General features: G+C 50.5%; 2 protein-coding genes across 2 annotated transcripts in view; one reads left to right on the top strand and one right to left on the bottom strand.

Moving 5' to 3' along the window:
- The first annotated feature begins 681 nt into the window (after nt 1-681).
- DNLZ (DNL-type zinc finger) lies at nt 682-4,549 on the top strand. Its single transcript, XM_063316251.1, has 3 exons — nt 682-961; nt 1,764-1,903; nt 2,644-4,549. Exons 1-3 carry the CDS (start codon nt 728-730, stop codon nt 2,780-2,782), a joined length of 513 nt encoding a protein of 170 aa, XP_063172321.1. The 5' UTR covers nt 682-727; the 3' UTR covers nt 2,783-4,549.
- A 2,787-nt stretch (nt 4,550-7,336) lies between these two features.
- The window catches only part of GPSM1 (G protein signaling modulator 1), an 87,540-nt gene continuing 71,611 nt past the window's right edge, over nt 7,337-23,265 (bottom strand). The window contains exons 12-14 of the mRNA XM_063316219.1: nt 10,647-10,806; nt 9,317-9,519; nt 7,337-7,897 (exon numbers count right to left, since the gene is read on the bottom strand). Of these exons, the coding sequence (XP_063172289.1) occupies nt 7,694-7,897; nt 9,317-9,519; nt 10,647-10,806 (567 nt within the window). The 3' untranslated portion in view covers nt 7,337-7,693. The remainder of the gene's footprint in view (nt 7,898-9,316; nt 9,520-10,646; nt 10,807-23,265) is intronic.

Raw genomic sequence — 23,265 nt, forward strand, 5'->3', positions numbered from 1 at the left:
GGCGGACCCCGGCCTCTCCACAGCGGCGGGACTGTCAGATCGGGCCTCGAGCTCCCTCCGTCTCGTGCCCAGAGGACCGCCGCGAACCGCGATTCCCAGGATCCCCTGCGCTCTGCCTGCATCCGGGCACCCCCGCCGCCGAGCTACGGAGCTTTTTCCCTCGCCTGACGGATTCCGGAAGTGGGGGTAGGACTCCCCGGCGCGCCCTTTCCGAGGAAGCTCCACTTATTACTCTCCAGGGACCGACCCAGCTTCCTCCCGCCAATCGTCGCCGTCGGCGGGCGAGAGCGACGGCTCTCCCGGGGACGCCGCGCTCCTCCCACCTCGGGATCTTCCCCTCCTCTGAGGCTGCTGGCTCCGTGGGTCGGACGGATTTCGGAAGTCAGCATGCGCCATTTCCGGCGCGCCATTTCCGACAAAGGTCCTGAGGAGCCGCGCCAGAGAATGTTCGTGCATAAAGCCTTCCTTGAGACTTGGCCAGCCTACCTGGGCAGATTGTTGTGAAGCTCTAGCCTGGGGAGAGCCGGTGGCCCGCATCCTTGGCAGGAAGGCAGGTGCCCGCTCGCAACCCCGGGGTGAGCATATCGGCGCCACAGGCTGCTTCGGGCTGCCAGATGGCACAAGGCCCCGTCCTTTGCTGACCCCTCGTGGTGCCTGCCGGCCCTGCAGCTCGGATCGAGTTCGCTTCGAGGGCCGGCAAAGGCCGGGGCATCTGCCCGCAATAAAGATGGCGGCCGCGACCTGGTCAGCGCTCCTCCGGCCTCCCGGCTGGGGCCTCCTCAGCATCTGCGGGGGCCGGATCCGGGGGCTGGGCGCGTGGCCTGTGCGGGGCTCGCCCGCTGCTCCCTCATCGTCCCCTGCTGCAGCTGCCCGCCGACGGGCCTTGACGCTGGGGGCCGGAACGCGACAGCAGGAGCCCGCAAAGTCTGCGGCGCACTACAGGCTGGTGTACACGTGTAAGGTGAGTTCGCACGGAATGCGTCGCCGGCCTTGGCGGAGAAGACGCCTGGGTGTAGAAGCGTTGGAGGGCAGCGAAGCCAAGGGCGCCATCTTTGCGCTGGGCGCGAGGTGGAAGCCGAACGATCTCAACTGGGAAGCGAAGCTTGTTTAGGCTTAGTTGGCGCTTGGATAAGAGACCACCAGGAAATGCAAGAGTTGCCGCCTAGCACTGGAAAGCTTAAAAAAGAACCAGTCCCTTCTGTATTTCTGCTGAGAGAATGCCATGAAGCTGCTTGCGAAGATAGCGGGCGTTGTGCTTGACCTGAGGGTGGTTTGCCCACTCAGCTTAATAACCGGGTGATCTGGACTGATCTGGAAAAGGTTAATTGAGGTCCAGCCTGCTTAGTACCTGGAGCAGGGCTGGGAAATTGAAATGGCAGCGGTGGCTGATTGCTTACATTTTGCTGCTGAGAAAGCTGCAGATGCCTCCCCTCTGGAACAGCATCGCCCCAGAGATTTCCCTGGCTCACCCGACAAGGGTTCCCTTTGGAGCTGTGGCTTTGCTCCTGGGGTGGGGGTTAGGCTGTTCGTTGAGCCCCAGGCAGCTTTATTTGTAATACAATATGTGTTTTGTCCAGGCGTACAAGTTCTTTTCTTTATTTGTTTTCACTCTTCTGTAAGCCACCCAGAGTCACTGGGAGTTGGGCGGCCTTCCAAATGCATTGTATGTAAATGAACGGGCACGTCCTTCCAATTCCCCCGCCTTTGATATCCCAGAGAAGCACTTCCAAATGTCACTGAGTGGAGCTTGGCTTCTTTTTCAGGTATGCGGGACACGATCTGCAAAACCTATTTCCAAGGTGGCTTATCATCAGGGAGTTGTCATAGTGAAATGTTCAGGGTGCAACAACCATCATGTGATTGCTGATAACTTGGGCTGGTTCTCTGACTTGGATGGAAAAAGGTGAGTGTGCTGTCCTTCTGCACGCCTTTCTGCTCTTTAGGGCTTGATCCTTCAGCTGCTGGAGTGAAGCTGGAATTTAGCTCCTGGGAACAGTACAGAGCAAATACTATGGACTAGTTTTCAGTCAAGGCTGCTGGAGTTTAGCAAGCAAATCTGCGTGCAAGGAGAAGCTCTTTATTTAATCTTCTGTTTAGCAGGCAGTTCTTGCAGCTGCAGGACACAAGAAGACGACTGGTGAACTTCACAGTGCCAAGAGAGAGTTTGATGGATTCAAAGGAAGAATCCAGAAATAGTTTGTTTCAGAGAACAGGGTAGCTGACAAGAAATAAGCCAAAATTCATAATCCACAAATCTTGGTTTACTGCTTTAGCTTGCAAAGTGAGTGCCAAGCCAGAATCCCTTCTGTGATCAAAATCCAAAGGAACCATTGTACTCCATTACTGTGGGCAGTGATTAGTCTCTCTCAGCAAGGGGAGGCTGAAAGGGTCAGGAAACAGAGATAAATAAAACACGAAATCCATGTGATAACCCTCATGTAATTGAAGTAAGATGAAGAGGAAAAATTGTTTCTGCTTCTTTTCTATATGGAAAAGATGGCCTCTGCAGTAGTTGGTTTTAAGGTGGGGGTGTTTTCCCCTTTGCAGTTTCCCGTTAGAGTCAGCTCTCATGTTCACAAACCAAAGCTTTTTCTTCAATAATGCTTCCCACTTCCTTGTAACATGATTTTGTCTGTGAATTAGGAACATAGAGGAAATCCTCGCAGCTAAAGGAGAGAGAGTGAGGCGGGTGGCAGGCGAAGACGCTCTTGAACTCTTGCTTGAAGACCCCAAACTGGTGGAACTTCTGAGTAAAGGCGAGGGAGAAAAAGATCCAGAGTGATCGGAACAGATGTCTTCAGTCGAAACCAGAAGTAAACAACGAAAAACTCCACTAATTACACCTTTTTGGAAGCAATGCTTTGTGAGGTCCCTTCAGCTGAGTTTTTTCCATCTTCTGGATTGCGGGATTGTTGATACTTGAGAAATGCTTTTTTCTGGCTGCACAGGATGAAGTCTAGCTATTGAACGTGAATTTTTTGTACTCTCTTCTTGTAGGACATGGCAGACAAGATGCGACTGAGATGTGCGGCTGCACCCGTGTGGGGACTTGCCTTCAGCCTGCTAAGGGGCCGCCTGTGGCTTTCTTGGGGCAAGAGAAAGAACCCTACGCAAGGCATTCCAGGGAGGGGATCGCATTTTCTTTTGGGTTCGTTGTGTAGGTGCATCCTGATAGGCCGACCAATTAGGAAGAAACAAACGTCAGCTAAACCAAAAGAATAAGTCCAGGCTCCCTGCAGTTAATGTGGCTCTAGTACGCCCTCGTCGGGCTTGGCATGCTGTTAGGTTTCTTCCCTCCTTGTTCCAGAAGGCAGGACAAGAAGCAGGGGGTTTAAATTACAAGGAGGTTGATTCTGGCAGACATTGGACTAAGAGTGTCTTCAGATGGCCATTTACCACCAAGTAGGAAAAGCCTCTGGTGGGTCGGAGGAAACATCCTGGGGTTTGAAACGTTCTGGATGGAAGCTCACCGTGGCTTAACTGGAAATTTGGGCTTGATGATCGACGTGCTGAGCCACCTCTCCCCACTCCAGCAAAGGAAAAGACGGAGGGGAACGAGCTGGCCAAATGTGAGGCTGGGAAGGAGGAGAAGGGAAGCGCGTGGCCCAGTTCGGCCCTGACTCGGCGTCATGTTGTGGATCCGAAATGCCAGCTTACCGGAGCTCCCTGTCGCGAATGGTTTGACGGCCAATGTTTTCCATCATTAAGTCGCGCTCTGCTGCAGCGTTGAATTGGTCGGGTGCTGAAGCCCGAGACACGTTTGCGAAGCTTAGTTGCTTTACAGAGGAAAGAGTAATTGGCTAGGCTGGCCCAGTATTCAAAGACACAAACTGCTTGGCAAACTACAGTGGCTACTTCCATAGTATCACACTGCAACTTATGAAGACCCAGGAACATAGCTTGTCTTTTGTGGGAGCTGGTGTTGTGCTGAGGTTTATATATCGCCCATACTTTGCACAAATGGTCAAAAAAGTCAAGATGGTGGTGGTGGAGGTGTGATAAAAGCTCCCAGGAGCTTCAGTAGCGCCGTCACTGCCGCCATCTTGACCTTTTTGGCCACCGCCTGCAGACACCCAATTCACCCTCTTGGCTGCAGGGATGGCCAACCGCACTTCCAGGTCCCATCTCTTCCCCGGTGGCTGCATATGCTGCCCCCCTTTACTGGCTCATCTGGCTGAGTTGAACTAGCAACGAAAGCGGGCTGATTCGTGATGGAGAGGGTCTGCCTAGTGCTCAGGAATGGGCAAGCTGCACAATCAAGGCCACGCTAGCCTTGCTCAGCCCCATCCGGGGCCTTCGCAAGGCCAAAGCCCTTTGATTCAACCCACAGTTGGCTCCTTCATCCCTGAACAGTCATTTTCCTTCTCCCCACCAGGTGGCAGTAATGCTGCAAACAGAAGATGGTAGGGAAAGACTTCTTTCCGTATTCAAAAATACATATTAAAAGTGTTTTAATATTAGAAGGATTGATGCTTTTTCCTATTGTGGCGTGAAGCTGAATGTAGCATGTCCTGCACCAGAGAACCTGAGTGGATGCCAAGCTGCTGCATAGGTGACTGCTTAGCCAACACAAATCCCCCCTGCCCTCTTCAGCTTCAGGCAACACAATCTGCATTTGCTGAGGCCCATGTTTTCCATTTCACGCAGGGCAGGCCCAGGAAGAGAAGCCGACAGGTACCAGCGTCGCAGCCAGCAGTTTCCAGTCCAGTGAATGCATCGGAATCTCTTTTGGGGTGCAAGTAGTTGAGCTCGGATCCTGGGGTTCTCCAGGTGTTTGGGCTTGGTTGGGTGTTCTGATTCCCCAATTGTGCTGCCTTGGCCTTGTACCGATGCCCCAGTTGGCACAGCAGCTGGAGGAGACCGACAGAAGTGGACGTTGCTTCTCGGCCTTTGGACTGAGATTGTGTGGTGGAGTGGACGGACGGGGGTTGGCAGACAGATTAGCATCTCCAGATGCTTCTCTGCATACACTCAAAAAACAGGGCGGGGAGGGGAGGGGAGGGCAGAATCAGGAATCCACGCTTTTTTCATCTTGGTTTGAGACAAGCTTACTGTTAGGATCCAACCCAAGCAAATGGTTCCACGGGCCTTTGCTGATTACACAGCGGGAGGTGAGGAGGAAGGAAGGAAGGGCCAGAAATGGATCCAGAGAACAAATTCTCTCCTCTCTGCCTCCACCCGACTGCCAGCTTTGGTTTTCATTTTTCATCGTGAAAACTAGATTGTGCCCAGACAGTTGAGAAAATAATTTCCAAAGAACTTTGCTCACAAAGGTTTATTAAACAACGTTTTTTCTCTTCTCCTCTCCACCCCAAGGTATCTATATATGAATTAATTTGGCAGCTCTTTGATTTTTCAGGGGAAAGGGAAAGTACCCTGTCATTAAAGTTCTTTGCTTTGTTTCCCCTCCCGCCCTCACAACAAATTACACTTGCAAAAAGAATAAATTAGCAAATACATTCAGGTACTCGGGCCAATCTTCCCTGTGGCAGCACTGCAGTGGTGTTTTGCTTGGGCTGGTTGGCTGCAGCCTGGAAGGAGGGAGGGCCTGGCCGCCTCACCTGTGGGCAGGGCAAGCGGCTCTGGCGAGTCAGGCAGCGGCCAACCTCCCCCTCCGAAGCGGAGAGCTGAATGGGTTTGGTAAGCCAAAGGAGCACCAAGCGTGGGGCACTCTGCACCAGCAGCTGGGTCCCCTGGCATGCCCTCCCCACTGCATATGGGCTCCAACGAGAAAGGCTTTCCGGCTGCTACTATGACCAGAAGCGGCATTTAGCACCTCTTTAAGCCTCTCCGTGTCAGTTCTCCTGGTTCTCCGCCCCCGGATGCAATCAGAGACGATTCTGCTGAGACGCTGCTGGATCTGGGATAAGCTATGCTCACCCAGCCAGATATAGTCCCCCCATCTCAGTCCTTCAGTTAATTCAGCGGGGCTGGGCAACCTGGCTGCCCGTTCGCTGGCAGTGTTCGCTGGGCAGGAGAGAGGGAGAAAAGCAGAGCTGGCATTTCACCATAGTTGTCGGGGTTTCTGAGCCACTGAAGTTGGATTCCCAGGACAACCAGTGATGGGTGTCTCCCTCCTCTGCCATCAAGGGCCCAGACTGCACCCTCTGCTCAAGAAACAGAGAAGGGCCTCTGCAGGGCTTCCTAGTGTGGGAGGCTCCATCAAGGGCTGCGTTGGGACAAAAGGCTTCTCTCAAGCACGGTGGGCTGAACTCTCCGAATTGCACACAACGCACAGTCTCCCAGCGTGGGTTGGGTTCCCGGTAAGAGCCCTGTGCATTGTGCAAACTAAGCCTCCGGGAAGGCTGGCTCCTGCCTTAAGGGGCTTCCTTGATCTGGCCCAGATCTCGGACCAGACCGTGTGGTTGGCAGGGACCCCCTTCTCAGCAGGGGCCTTTTCTGTGGCCCTGGCCCGCAGTTCAGGACAGAGATCCTTCTGGGCGGCAGCAAGGAGACTTGACCAGAAAGGGGATGGAAACACGCTAAGGAGCGCTGCGTTATTTGAGAGGTTTTCCAATCCTGAGGTGGTAAAAAGGCAAAAAATCAGGAGTTGGGTAGCACCTTTTCCAACTAACGCATCTTATGAAAAGGGAGATGCTTTCAGGAGCTGCAGTGTGCCACCCAACTCCTCCTGGCTTTTTTGCCAGCACAGCCTAACACAACTCCCTCCTTAAGAAGGCCGGAGTTTTGAAAGTGCCATACAAGCAGGGATGCCAGGGGAAAAAAATCCAAATCAATTCCCCAGGGTAATGGCAACAAACTGGGTCTAACACCACAGTCCTTGGTTAAACTGAGGAACATAAACTCCAAATCAACAGTCCAAGATAGCGAGAGAGAATAACTCCTCCCTGCCTTCAAAGAAACAAGATTAAAAGAGGGCTACAACCTGTCTAAAACGATCAGAGGCTGCAGGCACACATCCCTTATTTTAACTTAAAATCCTTTTAATTGGCCACTATAAGAAAGGTTCCCTTCAAGTACCTTGCTTTGGTGATGGCTGCAATAGCTGTAATTATGGGCCGAAGTCTCCCCTGGCTAACGGAAACCAAGATGGGAATCTTGGCTCTGGATGTTCGGTTCCCTTTCTCTCCTCCCCAGCACCTTTCCAACCAGCATCAGATGGCACCTGAGAAAAAAGGGCACCAAGGTCCATATTTCTGCAAGAAGAGATTTGCACACACATCCACTGATTGCCATCCTCAGTTCAGATTCCAAAGTCAGCTGTCAATTTGGCACAGGGCATGGGCTGAAGTGGCAGAGGCACAGCTCAGCCTGGCTTGGGGTCAACCCTATCTGGCAGCCCCTTCTGCTGCTGCTGCTGTTTCTAGGTTTGGGCCTGACCCAAACCCCTTCCTTTTTGCAGGTGGTCCCCTGCATCTTTCTCAGAGGTTTTCAGCTTATGGCCTTTACCCATAGGCCTCCTTCTCAGGTCTTCAGCCTGGTTTTCATAGCTGATGCTCAAGCAGAGAAGATGCTTCACCCTTACCAACCTTGCCCAACTGGCACAGAGGCAGTTTGGAGAGGAGAATGCCCACCCCTTCTGCTCCCCACTCTCGTGACTGCCATTTTCTCCAGGGTGAGAAAGTGCAGAAAGCAGCCAGCTCCCCCATGAACATGCTGAACGCCATGGCCCAGATCTTCAGCTGGGGGCATCCAGAAGTCCATCCCTTCACTGGCCTCTTGCCCTGGCTTCTTAACTGAAGCTGGGCCTTTGCTGCTGATCTGGAGGTTGGTCTTCTGCTCGATCTTCCTCGGCTGAAGCCAGGTCCACTCTCTGCTCGTCCATGCGCTTGGCTTGGACACGCTGGATGAGGCTGAAGAAGTCCTCATCGGGCATGGTGGGGCCACGGGGAATGGAATTGGGCGGGGCACAGCGCTGGTCGTCAAGGCGGGAGGACTGCAGAGGAGCAAAGGAAAAGGCCACATGCATGACTAAGGGAGGTCAACCAAACCACAACAAAGGGGTCTTCTGATGGGTTCCTACAGAAGATGCCACCAGGCAGGTCTTCCTTGCCAGCCAGCATGGCAGGGCTGTCAGGAGACTTCAGTGGGAGGCAGTGAGAACACTGTGCACTGCCCAGAGCGTCTTGGGAGAAAAAGCACAAGATGCCAGGATGGGTGTAACCTAATTTAGAGAACAACCAATTTGACCTGGTGAAGATCTGTTCAGTGAGAGGTGGGCAGTGGGACCGATACACTCAAAAATAAGTCCCCACAATGGGTAAAGGATGGTGGGGGGGAGATGGGCGATGATAAAATTTGATTGATTGATTGATTGATAAATAAAATGGTCCCCTCCTGCTTGGCTCTCCAAGAGGAGGACATGGTGCCCAGCCTGTGCGTAGCCCCTGGTGCTTCTGGACTGGCATCGCTGCCCATTACGTTCTTCCAAAGGCTGAGCGGTGCCCAATGCTAGAAAAAAATTAGCCGTTACTTCTCGTGAACTGGACTGGACTGCACTGAACAGCTATCAATCTGCCAGGATAATTCCTCTCTCTCCAAGGTTAATTCAATTAATTAATTTTAAGATGTTTCGGGAGGACAACCCTAACAAAGATTAAGAGGTCTAAGCAGCTGTTGATCATGAGTGGAGTCTTGATGATCAACCGCTAATTCAGATGAGATGATGGAAAAGAAAATGAGTGTCTTTCTCTGCCATGAGCGTGTTCAGCTCATCTCAGATGGAGGCATCTGGCTGCTTAGTCCCAGCAAGTATTAATTCATCAAGCATGGTATGTACTACATCATTTTCGGAATTGGCCCAGGTTTGAGCAAAGCCCGGCAGGAATGGTACGCAGTTCCTACAGACAGACCTGGAACCATAAAATCCATTCTCCCCTGGTCTTAAACACACACTGGTTTCTCCCATTATGTTAAGCCATGGCTTGTCTGAACTATGGCTTGTTGAACTAGCCATAATGGTGGGCTTGTTTACTTTATTACGGCATTTACGTATATCCTGCTTTGTTGCTTTGTTGAAGAGGGGATCTGTCGGGGTGTCTCTCCCTCTCCCCACATTTCATCTCCACTGCAACAAGCCCGCACAGGTAGATTGGGCTGCAAGAGAGCAAGGGCTCCAAATCCCCCTATGAACTCTGTGGCTAAATCATGGCTTGCACCCAGACCTTCCCACCAAGGCCAAAACTTTAACGCTTCAAGGGTTCTATGCTCACCCGGGCAACATAAAGGCACAGTGCAATGGGTAAAGCCCATCAGTGTGGTGAGGTTTGGCAGAGGTGGAATCCACCCCCCCATTCTAAGAATTTCACAGCAGGAGGAAGAGGGGTGGGAGGGCCCTAACAAGCCACAAACCAACCTGGCACTTCATGAGCATGTTGAAGAATTCGTCGCCAGGCTCCTGGGCCTCGCCGTCCATGCGAAGGTGGCCCAGGTTGCTGGGCGTGATGCGGAGGCCGGGCAAATCCCCCACGCTGGCCCGCTGGTCATCCAGCCGCCGGCTCTGGGAGCTGGCAATGAGGTCGAAGAGCTCCTCGGTCTGCGGGGAGGCCACAGAATGAGCTGGGGGAGGAAGCAGCCAAAGGGTGAGCAAGCCAGCCAGCCCTGGGGGCACTCTAGCTTCCCCTGGAGATCTCAGCTCAGCTCAACTCTCCCTCATTTAGGCAGCCTTGAAGATCAGGAGGTAGCTGCTGGACCCCCCAGGGGTCTATTCCACCCCCAGTGGCCTCTGCAGAGCCCAATGTGAAAGCAAGCTGTTACTTTTGCTTGGGAAGCAATCACCTCCCTTTGGTATCCCCAAGTGCAGGATCGACAGATCGCTTGAGGTTCTCCTGTCTTGACTTCGCTGGGAACCAGCGCAATGTCCCAAAGCAAAATCTCTAAGGGAAAAGCCCTGCTGGTTTGCTCAGCTTGCTTTGCAAAGCATTCAGGCTAGACCAGTGTTTCTTGAACTTGGCAACTTGAAGACAGGTGGACTTCATGCTGCCTGGGGGATTCTGGGAGTTGAAGTCCACCTGTCTTCAAGTTGCCAAGCTGGAGAAACACCGCTAGACCCTCTGAGGGGCCACCCCATCAGTGGCCCTGATTGCAACACATCACGCAGGGACTGTATTGGTCTCTTCCAATCGGGTGCCCTTCAGGCGGCTACCACGCTCTGAGTTTTGACCAACGGGCAGCGCTGGCTGGAAATCCTGCCATTGAAGGTAGCTGGACCTGATCTGGGAGAAGGAAGCCATTAAGGGGGACGTAGAGAAGGGATTATGCAGTCCAGAGGTTGAAGAACTGGACTCACGAGGAAGAATCTCAAACTAACTCCACCTTGATTCTCTTCAGTATAAGAAGGGACGGAGGGAAGCTGGACAGGCTTTCAAGAGTCTGTTGTTGGGTCTACAGCAATAACTATAACATTCCTGGAATCCCTGTGGTGTCTGTTCTTTGACCTGGCCTACCTCGAAGGGTGTCAAAGACTGAACAGGGCGCTTGCTTGGGGCAAAGCTGTGCCCTTCTGGTTTCTCCCAAGGGTATTGGACACCGCTTCCGTTTCCGCTGACTCTTTCAGTGCCAGGGAGGCTTCCTGGTGGTGCAATTCAACCGCTCCCTCCCCTGGCAAGTTGCTTTGCAGCTGTGCAACAGCCCTGCACCAGCACAGGACACGGAGCGAGGCTCAAGGAGGCGGGTGGCCCACTTACTCTGTGCCTCCCCCAGGGCAGGGACAGGCGTAGCAGCCGCTTCCTCTGACCCTCTCTGGGCATCCTCCAAAGTGCAGCGCTGGTCGTCCATCCGGTTGCTCTGGAATTTGCTCAGAAGGTCGAAGAAGCAGTCCTCACTGGAAGGGGCTTGCTTGATTTTCTGCAATGAGGAGGGGGATGAAGCAGAGGAGGTGGTTTTCCAGTCCTGATCATCACTCCTAACGGATAAAACTAGAACTGGGCTTGACTCCTCCCCTCTACCAGCTCTGCTCTCTTCAGAAAAAGACCTTACTGGAGCCTCAATTTCCAGCTTTGCCTTGCTCAAAGAGCTGCCACAAAGCCCGTTCGACTAATTCCTCAAAAGAGTCTCTCGCGATGCAAACCCGGGGCCACCGTTTTCGCAAAGAGAAGGGCCAAAGGGAAAATTCGGTTCGAGCCAACTGTGCTGGCTGGGCTTTGCCTGGGGACCCACCCCGTCCAACCTGGGGAACTTGGGGGTGAGCTGGGCAGGGTCCAAGCTGGCTCCCCTAAGGGACTCTTTGCAAAGCTTCGGGGGGGGGGGGAGGAAACGTTTGCTAAGGTAGAGCAGTTATGAATTTCCTCCCTGCACTGTGCCAAAGCGACAGAGAGGGGACTAATTCAACAGCGATAAAGAAGGAAGGACGGCAGGGTCCCCTTGGAGAATCATCCCCATTTGGAAGCATCTCAGCCCCTTTGCAACGGGAGCTCTGCCCCGAATCAACTTCCATGGGGGTGTGGGGGGGGGGGCAGATGAACCGCTGATGCCTCTTCTGTTGAGGGAGAACATTGCCCAGCCAGTCCTCTTCCAGGGGTCCACTGCATAGGTCAGCCATCCTTTGTGCCCCCCCCCCCCGCCAACTTCAGCTTCTCTGGCCACAAACTGCAACCCAAGCTGGCTTACAGCAAAAATTCCAGTTGCATTTGGAGGTTTAAAAGGTTCAAGGAAAAATGCCTGAAGGGTTGCAGTAAGTGCCCAGCAGCTTTGGGGGCGAAGAGCCCCCAAATCAGCATGACCACGGCTGCATTCCCATGATCTGCTGCACTGCAAACCCAGCTAAACACCTGGGATCCCAGAACAGGCCACATCGAAATAAGCCGTCTCCTGGTTTAACGGGATGGCTGGTTTCCAACACAAAGCTATAACTTCAACCTAATCTAGTACGTTGGACAAATTCCCTCAAATGGATCATCCCATCGACTGGCCAAAACCAAAACTAGGAGAGAGAAAAAAACCCCACAGCATGTCACCCAGAGTGGCTCCTGAAATCTTGCAGTCAAATTTAGTGAAACAGAAGGGGAACGTCCAGTACCATGGAACCACTGAATTAACTTGTTTAATAGCAGAGAATGTGTTTGAAGACTGATTAAACTAAACAAACAATAGTTTTGGCCCTGGCCCTGGCCCTTGCCATCCCACTCAAAGGTTCAATCTGTTCCCCAAGCAGAAAAAATGTCACTATGTTCCTTCCCAACAAGAGAAATCAGGGTCCCGTACGGAAGAGGTGCCCTGGAAGGTTTTGCTAAGCCCACATGTGCAAATGGTTTGAAAGGGACATGATTCAGCACCCTGATTCCTTGTCTGGCACCTCTAGATTGCCCGCGCATTTGGCTTTAGTGAAACTCAAGGTCTGGCTTTACACAAACGTGCTAACCCCAAATTAGCGAATCAGAACAGCTGCCCTTCAGATTCAAAGCAATAAATCATATGATGGGTGAGCGTGACAGGCAAAGCAACAAGAACATCAATGATTCTTATTTTTTCTTGTTATGAACACACGGTTAGAGTTTGCAGATGCTTTACACTGTAAGGTAGTCCTCGCTTAATGACCACAACTAGGGCCGGGATTTCAGCTGCTAAGCGAAGTGGTCATTAAGCAAATCTGACCTGATTTTACAACTTTTGCAGTGGTTGTTAAGTGAATCATTGCAAGCGTTAAGTGAACCACATGGTCTTTAAGTGAATCACGCAGTTCCCCATTGATTTTGCTTGCCAGAAGCTGGCTAGGTAGGTTGAAAATGGTGATCACGTGAACACAACACACTGCAACAGTCATAAATGTGAGCCGGTTGCCAAGCGCTCAAATTGTGATCACATGACCGCAGGGGAACGCTGCAATGGTCGTAAGTGTGAGGACCAGTCACAGGTCAGTTTTTTCAGCACCCTTGTAAGTCCAAACCATCACTAAATAAATGGTTGTTAAGTGAGGACTACCTATACACTATTCAAACAACCAAGTTCACCCATCCTGGAAAACCAAAACAGAACAGAAAATAAAAGACTGAGGCTAACCAAGTTCAATGTGTGAATTGAGCCATTTGATCTTTTACTGACCTGGTTAAACATACTGTGTGAAATCAACCACTCAACACCATTTTTGCCTAACGTAATCCATTAGGAAAACATGCAATTTGCCACCACGAGGGTAGCTCAGGAAATTCACTCCAGACTGGAACTAGGGTGGAAAATGAAAGAAGTTTCATCTCCATCATCAAGTTCTTTGGACTTCCTCTGCCTGCCATTTGCATTGGAACAAAGCTTCCATTTGCTCAAACCCATAAAAAACAATATGGTTTCCAAGTTGCCCCAGCAATGTGCTAGGGGCTGTACAATACACCGAACACAGAGTATTTGTAGTGCAGGGACAGAGATTGGCAAGAAGAGGCGGTGAGGGGGAGAGAGAAGAAGAAACTCCCCAGGCCAGAAGCAGCTCTAGAGACAGAGATTAGGGTTGTACTAGTGGCTGGACTCACACAGCACTCTAAGCTAGTTTCAGCCGGGGGCAGGTTCTTCAGGTGTATGAACTGCTCCATGGCCAAATCTTGTCCATTCAGATTTTTTGTGTGTTCAAGATTTGGAAAATCAAAGCGATCCAGGCTTCGGTGGTGCCTAACAGTGGACAACCCAAAACAGTTGTGACCCATCCAGAATGTGAAGATTTTGTTTTGCAGGTTAAAGCAAAGTATTTCTCCCATTTCATGCATGTCCTCAGCCTATCTCAAGTGTGTGGTACGAACCCAGAAAAATGGGTTAAGCAAGCAGGTGAACCATCCGTACTGTCATCTTCCATGCCACACAGCTCCCGCCTATCCCCCACGAGGGAATTTGGCATCTCTTGAACTTTGTTTCCTTGCTGTGTCGTTTCATCATGACAGGCCTAACCTCTGGGTGTTGAAAAGACAGGAAAATAAACAATAAAGCTGCGCAGCTCAACTGAATTACAGTAAAGGAGTCCCAGAGAAAGAACATGAGTCCCAAATGAGGATCCAGGGTTATTTTTAACCAGGGCAGATGAAGAGAGAAGGAAGGTGTAGTCTGCTACTACACACACACACACACACACACCCTACCAACTCAGCTTGGCAAGCAGAATGTGTGGAATCAAACCAGAAAATCTGATTCAGGGAAGTCGAGGCATGACCTGGCACCCCCTGCTTGCGGTTGGGCAACCGTGGGGCAAGGTCCAGGCACCCTTGTGCCCTGCTGGGCATGGAGGGAGAGGCAAGTCCAGCTCTACACCTGTGCAATCCTCACTTCACCTGAGCCAGGGACAAACAGAGCCCAGTGGACATCTTCATCTCTCCTGTGATGCCCAAAGAAAATAATAAAATATACAAGGTGCCCCTTAAGCTTTAAAAGAGCTTAATAAAGGACTTTTGGGATGCACTTTATTCAGGCTAATGTAATGCACTGGAAAACCAACATTCAAGCAACTGGCCACTTAATCCTCATGGGACTACTTTCAATTAATTCTGCATTTTAACAGAGAGAGTCCTCTGTTGAAACTTTCCTTCCAATTCCTGCAGAAAAGAGGCACTCTTGAGTTCCTTGAAGATTTATTCAGCCATGGGGGAAAGCTGCTTTACTGTGAGGCGTCCAGAGATCCTGCAGTGCCCTGTCCTCTTCCCATCACTCAGCAAGGCCTCTTGGGATCGGGAAGAGGCTCTCCCACGACCCCTTGGCATTTCAAGGAGGCAGCACAGAGATTGGCCTGTTTGAAAAAAACCAGACACTGCACTTTCCCTGGACTGTCCCAGCAGCCCGGTGCAGGCCTCCTGTGCTCTCTCCATTTCTCTTGCCAGAATGCTCTTCCTTAGAAAGGAAACCTGTTTCCATGAAACGGGGAAGAATGCAGAAGAAATGTTTGGCCCAGCTCTAACTTTCATGCTAAGGTATAAGGAAATAATGGCCAACAACGTCATCAGTGACTGTTTGCCCCTTTAAGTCTTCTCACACCATCTCCCAACCTTCTGGTTTTTGTTCCTTTTATCAGTAGGAAGCGGGTACCCTGCCCTTTGTTGCCAGCACCGATGGAGTTAATGGCGTGGTTTGGTAAAGGAGAGAAAATAATTCTTCTCTTCTACAGCCAAGCTGACAAAGACACACGCGCACACACTTGCTTCTATTTAGGGCATTATCAAAATTAGACATCCCAGCAGTGTGGTCTTCAGCTGCCTGTAAGCTGATCAGGAGTGGAGTTAAGGACGCAACAGGCTTTCTTCCTTCTGAACAGTTCAGTGGTCCTTTGCTCATAGAGACAGACCTTCCAAACCCATAAAAGCTTCCCCAAGAAGCAAAAGGCTTTGGGATGAGTGAGTGAATGAATGAAAAGGGTCCAGATCTGTTATCATCCCAGAGGAGAATCTGCCTGCCTCTAAATGCCTCTTTTTGAATTCTGCCTTTCTGGTAAACACATGTATTGATTTACACTTAAGGAAAAGTGGAAGGGATTTGGAAAACTTGAGGCCCAAAGAGCTTGCTGTGCCCTTCCATGAGTTATCTTCCCTAGCCCAGATAAAATACAACTCCCATCATTCTCAGCCATGCCCGAAGGTGGGAGACGCTGGGTTAAATGAACAGCTTACAAGGTATGAAATGGAAGCGCTAAGCTACACTCTCTGCAGAACGAGCGGGGAGAAGATGAACTAAGGATGAGATTTGACATACTTCAGTGCTCTCCCATGTAAAAAGCACCTTGCATGTACAGGTAGTCCTCACTTAACAACCATTCAATTAGTGATGGTTCAGACTTACAACAGTGCTGAAAAAACAACTTGCAACCGATCCTCACACTTATGACCGTCGTAGCGTGTCCCTGGTCACGTGATCACGATTTGGGTGCTTAGCAACCAGTTCATATTTATGACCATTGCAGCGTCCCATGGTCACGTGGCCACCATTTTTGACCTTCCCGGATGGCTTCTGGAAAGCAAAACCAATGGGAAACTGCGTGATTTGCTTAACAACCACATGGTTTGCTTAATGGCTGTGATGATTTGCTTAATGACTGCTGCAAAAAAGGTCATAAAATTGGGTCAGATTCACTTAATGTCCACTTTATTTAGCAAATGAAATTCTGGTCCCAATTGTGGCTTTTAAGCAAGGACTACCTGTAGAAAGCTAGCAAAACAAGGAAGAAGGTTTAATAAACCCACCTCCTTCGGATGTGCTTATCGTCTGTCCAACTTTTTCCAAGTTGAAGACTTCACTGGGCATTTGAAGACCATTGGGGTGACTGTCCATCATGGGATGGCTGGCACAAAACCAAACACTGACTTCATTTGATTTAATATTTCAGTCCAATTAAACTGAAGTGCACTGTCATGGTTCCTGTTCCAATGTTCCTGTGAACATCGTAACCAGTTCCCATGCCATGCTGGTGCTGACACGTGTCACTGTTTGGGAGGGGGCTGCTCTTGTTCTTTGTACCAGGCACTGATGTAGAGACTTTGGAATGTCTGTTTGGGTTATCTCGCCTGTTCAAGGACACTTTCCCGAAGACCGGCAGGAACCGTTAGGAACACCTGCAGGCTGCGGGGAGTGGACTCTTTCTGACTCTGGGGGGAGGGATTGGAGCTGTCTAGGCTTTAATTGTTTGAAAGACCTGCGCTTTTGCCATTCTCAGCTTTGCTCTTGAACGTGCACACTATCCAGTAACAAATCAGACATCCATAAGCTTCTTGCGTGAGTCTGGTTGGAAACGTGGGTAGGCGTTCATCACATACACTTCACTCCTCAGTCGCTTATTTCATAATTTACCTCTTTGACCACATTAGAAATTACAGGCTAGGAGGATCTTCTGGAGATCCACAGTGGGTCTGAAGTAGGGGGCGTTTGTTAAAGGCAAAGTAATTGTTAAAGGCCAATAACCGCCGTTTCCCCAATGCTCTTTGCATTTTGCATAGGTGGGAGATCACCAGAGCTGGTGAGAAACACCAGAAGGGGACAAGAGCTCCGTCTGGGCAGCCTGGTATCGTTCATTACGCTGACGATGCCTGAAACATCACAGTTTTGCAATCTCTCTGTTTTGTAGGAAAACAATGAAAAGGTCATTGAGGAAAAAGGGCTGTTTGTGATGAAGACATCCCATATTTGCAGAAGACATTTCCCCAAATATCATTTGTCACTTCCCTCGTTAATTGAACAAATGCCTTTTATGTGACAATGATGCAAAAAGGCATTTATTTGTTAGATTTCTAACAAAGCATGAGATGCCAAATCCCTCCAGGGTAGAAGATGCCAAACCCATGTCACACGAATAACTGCCGTTCTGCATGGCCGGGCGTCATACCACCCAGCCAGAAAATCCGTAAAGCAAACTGAAAGTGAGGGGTTGTCCTCCAGGTAAAATGAAATCTCTGTTGAATCAAACCTAAATTCCTGCCTTGGGTACATGATGGGTACTTCTGTGTAGCCTTCTGGGTAAAGGGGATGTTTTTCAACTTCTTCCCAGGCTAGCTTACAGACCTGGGATTTTTTAAAGTTTATTTTTATTTATTTCCTAGTGGTCCCCCATCTGCCCTGCTTAATTTGCTCGAGAACAGCCAAGACTGTCCGGGTGCTGTGACTATGATCTACAATGAGCCCTCCCTTCCACTGAGCTGGGTTAAGTGGGCTTAATTTGATTCATAATTGTCCCCATAGAGTTTGGGGCTAAAACAACCGCCAGAACTGAGATGTCGATGGGGCTGTTTGGGGGCCAGGATGGTACAAAGCCGTGTCCTTTTTTACATGTGCTGCTTGTACAAAAGGAATGAGGCTTTGATCACAACCATGGCCCCCATCTTGACTTTTCTGACCTCTGTCCTGGAACTGATCCGTGATCAACAAGGAATAGGATTGATTAACCCCCCTAGAAAGAGGCAAAGAGTGGGGGCAGAAAATCCCTCTGGACTGCAACGTTTGTTTGATTTCTGCTCTAAAGTATTTGCTGTTGTCGATCTGGTTAAGCGTGTTCTGTGATCGAGGCGTGAGATGATCTTACCGGATCCAGGGGGCTAAGCTCCTCTGACTCTGTGCCCAGTTTTATCCTGCGAGGGTCAAAAACTTGTTTCTGCCCTTAACAGGACAGGCTTCATCCACAGATTTTTTCAGAAGGGCACTTTGGGGAGACAGCCAGCGATCGAATGCAGATAATTAAATTGCTTGAACAAAATGATTAAAAGTTGGGTCATTTATAAGGGAGGCAAATGAGTCACTGTTTCTTCAGGTAAAGCTCAATCAAATGATTGCACCATGAAGAAGAGATCATGACTGAACACATGAACTCCTAGAGGCTCACTCCTAAGTTGGCACAACACACTGTGGTGTTGCTGTTGCCACAGAGCTGGAAGAGAGCAGCAGTCCAGCTCATCTTTGGACGCTGGCTGAGAAACCGTTTGCAATCAATGCTAATTTCTTTTAAGGAGATTTGAGGCTCTCAGGGAAGGGAGATGGTGCCCTGCACTGACAAAGGAAAAAGAGGGGGGGTGGGGGTTTAAAACTGGAAGGGATGACCAGGCTGCCACTTGCTTTGCGATGAAAATGGACTTTTATGGTCACGTGGCTTGATGTCTTTCTTGGGGAGACCGGCAGTCAGGCGAATGGACGAAAAACAGGGGGCGTCAACGGGCAGATGCAGCAGCCTCCTCCCGGACTAAAGCGGTTCCCATCGCAGCAATTGGAGACAGTGGCCAACCTTGTCTGGCTGGGAAGCTAAGCAGGATCAGAAGTGGAAATCTGGAATCTAACTTAGGGAACTGAAACAGCTTCCTTGGTACTTGGATGGGGGACCATGAGGAAATCCCAGGGCCAAAGGCTATTAATAAAAACGATCCAGAAGAAGGCAGGGTCTACCTTTGCCTTCTTTCAGCCCCTGCCCCTGGAAATTAGAGAAGGTTCTTTGAGCAACTCAAAATGTGGATTTGAAGCTTTGGGCTTAAGATGAAGGGCGGCTCCACTCGTTGTGGCTAAGCACGATGCATGCTGCAGGTTGGCATGGCTCATTCCACAAAACAGGGCTTAAGAATACCGCTGTAGTGAACTGTTTGGTGACCTTAAAAACGGAGAGGCAGCCCCCCGCCCCGCCCCCTTGCAAGAGGACAATTCTTTCTCCAGAGCCCACAGATGCCAAGCGACATCACAGGCGAGGTTGCCTGCAGATGGGCTTACTTACACAGATCTCAGGGTTGCGGACCCACGCTGAGAGTTTTAGGCCTAGAAAGTCCACAAGGTCACCCCAAAGAAATCTGATGAGGGAAACGCATCCTGGCCCTCGCTTTCTTTTGGCTCGTATTTACAGACCGCCTCCTGTCCGAGCTGCACAACACACCCCACGGGTTTCTATGGAAGTCAAGAAACTGCCCATAGAGGATCATAATGTTGTAAGAGCTGTGGGAACGGCTTTGGTTAGACCGGGGAGGGCATTCTTCAGCTGGGGGGGAACTGCACCCTCTTCTCCTCTGCTTGGGAACCGAAAGGGATGCAGCCGTGCACAGGCCACAGGGCTCCACCTGTGTCGGTCCCTGGAGCACAGGAGCCGTTTTTCAGGATTCAGCTGCAACCCTAGACGTTCTCTCCAGTGCCAGGTGAACGCCACCTGTCTCGTTCCATGGATGCACATCAGTGCACCACGCTCGCTCCCAGGCACCCGGCTGGCGACCGACGTCCCGCCGCAGCGGCGGAATTCATTGCACATTTTCTTTCTCCGACATCTCTCTGGCTGGTAGGTCATCCGGACCTTTGGACCGGAACCACCCTCGTCCCCTCCCCTGGCTGGGTAAGGAAAAGCAGCAGGCACAGCTGGGAGGTCCGTTCTGTGGACCACACCCCCTTGGAGACGCTTACCAGAAAAACACAAGCATTTCAGACAAGCTCTTTGCTGGAGAAAGCTGCGGGCTGCGACCAAAAGCATCTCAGCCGCTGCTCAGTGGAGAGAAAGCCTTATTTATAAAGACGAGGTTCAAAATGTCTTTGGTTTGGCTTTTCATCCTGCCCCACCTAGTGAGCCTCTTGTTCCCTTCTTTTGGGTGGGTGGGCTTTTTTGCACGTGTCCTTTGCCTATGCAAGAGTCAGATCCACTCTCTTCTTGCTTTTCATGGCCATTGTGACAATTAACTCTCACAACATGGTTGATGCACAGGGAAAAGTGCTGCAGACCTATCAGGAGAGACAGATGATCCCTTTCTTGGGATCTTCCATGATCCCACGGAAGTAAATATGGGTCTCAGAACCTGTATTTAGGTCACCTTCCCCCACGTGTTAACTTTCAAGAGGTTGGACTGTGGATCCGTCATTCCCTGCCAGGACACCAACTTTCATGCCGTATGCTAGACCGGTGTTCCTCAACCTCAGCAACTTTAAGATGTGTAGACTTCAACTCCCAGAATTCCCCAGCCAGCATGGTTGGGAATGATTTAGCAATGGCTGGCTGGGGAATTCTGGGAGTTGAAGTCCACACATCTTAAAGTTGCTGAGGTTGAGGAACACTATGCTAGACGATTGAAGTTTCATTACAGCATATTTGCAGGAGGAAGGGGGGGGTCTGCAGGTGTGGTCAAAAAAGTCAAGATGGCAGTCACAACGGTGAGATCGACATTGGCCTTTCCAAATTTAGGAAACTGGGAGTTACCAACTCTCCTTTCTTTGCAAAAAAAAAAAGAGGTCCAAGAGTAAGCGGAGGAGCCTGCAGGAAAGGGCTCTCAAAATCACTCTGCAAAAACCAGACCATGTGCAACTTTGAGGCTATGAAATGTCTGCAGCTTCTGGCACTGAGTTTTTTTCAGCTGCTTCTGTTAAGCTCCACCCTACAGAGAGTTAAACCGTTTCCCATCAATAGACAGTTTCACGGCAGCATCACCTGCTGGTTATAAATACTCTTCTGGCAGTAAACTGTCCACCACCACCACCCCCAAAAAACTAGCCTCTTCTTGTTGCCTCCACAATAATGCAAAGTTAGCTTTCTGCCTTATGGTGCTGCTGGGGGATGAAGAAAGCCACCCCAAAGACATGGAAAGGCTGAGCTAACGAGGGAGGCGCATCCATCTTCCCAAAGCAACATTTAGAAAGAGAGTCCAAAATTATTGGCTGCAGTTTTAAAAGTTGCTTGCTTTGTATAGCCAGAAGAAGGATGGCACGTTCTAGCCAAGAGCTCTGCTCACCGAAATTATTTCTAAATCGGGTGACCAAATTAGCAATTTTACAAACCTTTCTCCTCTGATTCACAACCGTTATTCCGTGAGACAAACACAGACTCTGAATGGACAAGGCCGCCGCAAGCACTGTCCGGCTCGGGAACGCCTCGTCTCCAAGGTAAGCCTTGGATTTATCACAGACGCCTGCAAGCTGCCGTGCCGGCCTTGTTGTGCGGGGCAAGGAAATGGGTCGGCCCCAGGAGAGTGGCTGTTCTCTTCTGCCAGAGGGAAGGACAATGAGAGCACCTGTGTTAAAACACCAGGTTCGCCTCTCCGCAAAAGCAGGTCATTCGTGCAATATATTTGCTTAACAAATTGACTCTCCATCAAGATTTTAACCCAAGGAGTGAGGTTTGCAGAATATGGGAAGCTTCCAAAACAAGCATGCGCGAGATTAACAGTAACCCGGTTTAGCACTGTTAGACAGAGGCATCCAGCAGATGCCACACGCAACATCGCTTGCTCCCTTCCACAGCTTTGATTTCATGTGATGGCAGCTGCTAGGTCTTAATTAACCTGGTTATTGGGGATACTAAGTATACAGATATTTTTTTGAGGGGGAGGAGTTTAAAAGACTCATAGACTGTGTGGGCAGGAAGGGTCCTTGGAGATCATTTAGTCCAACCCCCTGCCCAGTGCAGGAATTTGGACAGGGGCTGTTGATGGTGGTGGGGGATTAGCTTGTCCTCATACTGATTCCCTTATATGCACGCCATTGTGATCAGCCCTGGGGGGAAACACACAGTCCTCTTCCTGACTAACACAACAACTGCAGTAGATGTCCCTGTGGTCTGGACTGGACTCTGCTGCTGGGCAAAGGGTTACATCCTCCCCCAGTCTCAGACTGCCCCTTCCAGACCGAGAGGCCACAGGAAGCATTGGTCATGCAAACCTGAATCAGAGCCAGTACCTAATGCAGCCGTGAATCTCCCCGGTCAACCCACCCCAACTGGCCAGGCCAATACAGAGTTCCAAAGAACATTTTCCATCCCTCCCCAAGCTGCCCCCCAAATTGCCACAGTCCAGTGCCAGCGGTTGTTCTTCAGATACATCTGGCCTGGGCAGTTGGAGGTCATTCTCTTGACCAGCCTTGCTGCCAGCCTGTCCACAGGGTGGTCCAGTGGGGAAGCTGCTAGATTAGGAGTGGGGAGAGGCAGGTTCCAGTCCCCCCTCAGCCACATGAGGGACTTTGGCTCCGTTGCTCTCTCTCTCTGCCCAGCCTACCTCAGAGGGGTGTTGTGACTCTAGGACAGTGTTTATTCTCAAAGGAGTAAGTTGGGAACTGACAAGCATCACAGAATCAAATAAGACAAGGTCTGTTAGATAAGAATTTCCAAAATTTCATTATAGACATTGTAGAAAGAGAGCCGCACTGGTCTCTGGCAGTGTCTCTCAACCCTGGCCACTTTCAGATGCGCGGACTTCAACTCCCAGAGTTCCCCAGCTAGCATGGAATTCTGGGAGTCCACACATCTTAAAGTGGCTGAGGTTGAGAGACACTGCTCTAGGGATAAACCTGAAAAAGGTGGGATCTGAATAAACAAACACGTAAGAGTCAAAGAGAGCATTTCGTAAGACAAGCATGCCTCCCCCCCACCCCCACATTTCTTCAACTCCTGGTGACTTCACAGACAGCTTTGTGGTTCTCTTAGCAGACACACAGAATTATTAGTCTTTGTTTTTTCTCTGGGTATTCTTCCAGTCTAGCCCACAGCCTGGGGTCATTCTGGTGGCCTCCCATCCACTTAGTGCTTCTTGCTGCGTCTACCATAGAGGGGGTATCTGGTAGCAGCTTTTCCGACCAACCCACTGGATTCAAAGCTCACAAAATCTGTGCTTTTTCATCACACTGGGTAGGGGAAAACCGGTGCTGGTGCCAATGGCAGAGCAACTGGCCACAGACCTCTGCCTCTCAACCTCGCTAATATAATCAAGAGTTCACACTTTGAGGTTTGCTCAATTTTGGCACAGCGCCTTGTGCAAATCCAAGCACTTAAGAGAAGGAAGGGAAGAGGTGTGTTTGGGCTGCCCACGCATCTCCTGCCAAGGATGGATAGCTTTCTGGATGACCGCTGCCCACCTGCCCTTGAGCTGGCACAAAAGCTGCTGCCCCCCTTTGCCAAGTCCTACGGCACAGCAGCAAATTGAG

This window comes from Candoia aspera, chromosome 16 (genome assembly GCF_035149785.1).
Source record: "Candoia aspera isolate rCanAsp1 chromosome 16, rCanAsp1.hap2, whole genome shotgun sequence".
Taxonomy (NCBI): domain Eukaryota; kingdom Metazoa; phylum Chordata; class Lepidosauria; order Squamata; family Boidae; genus Candoia; species Candoia aspera.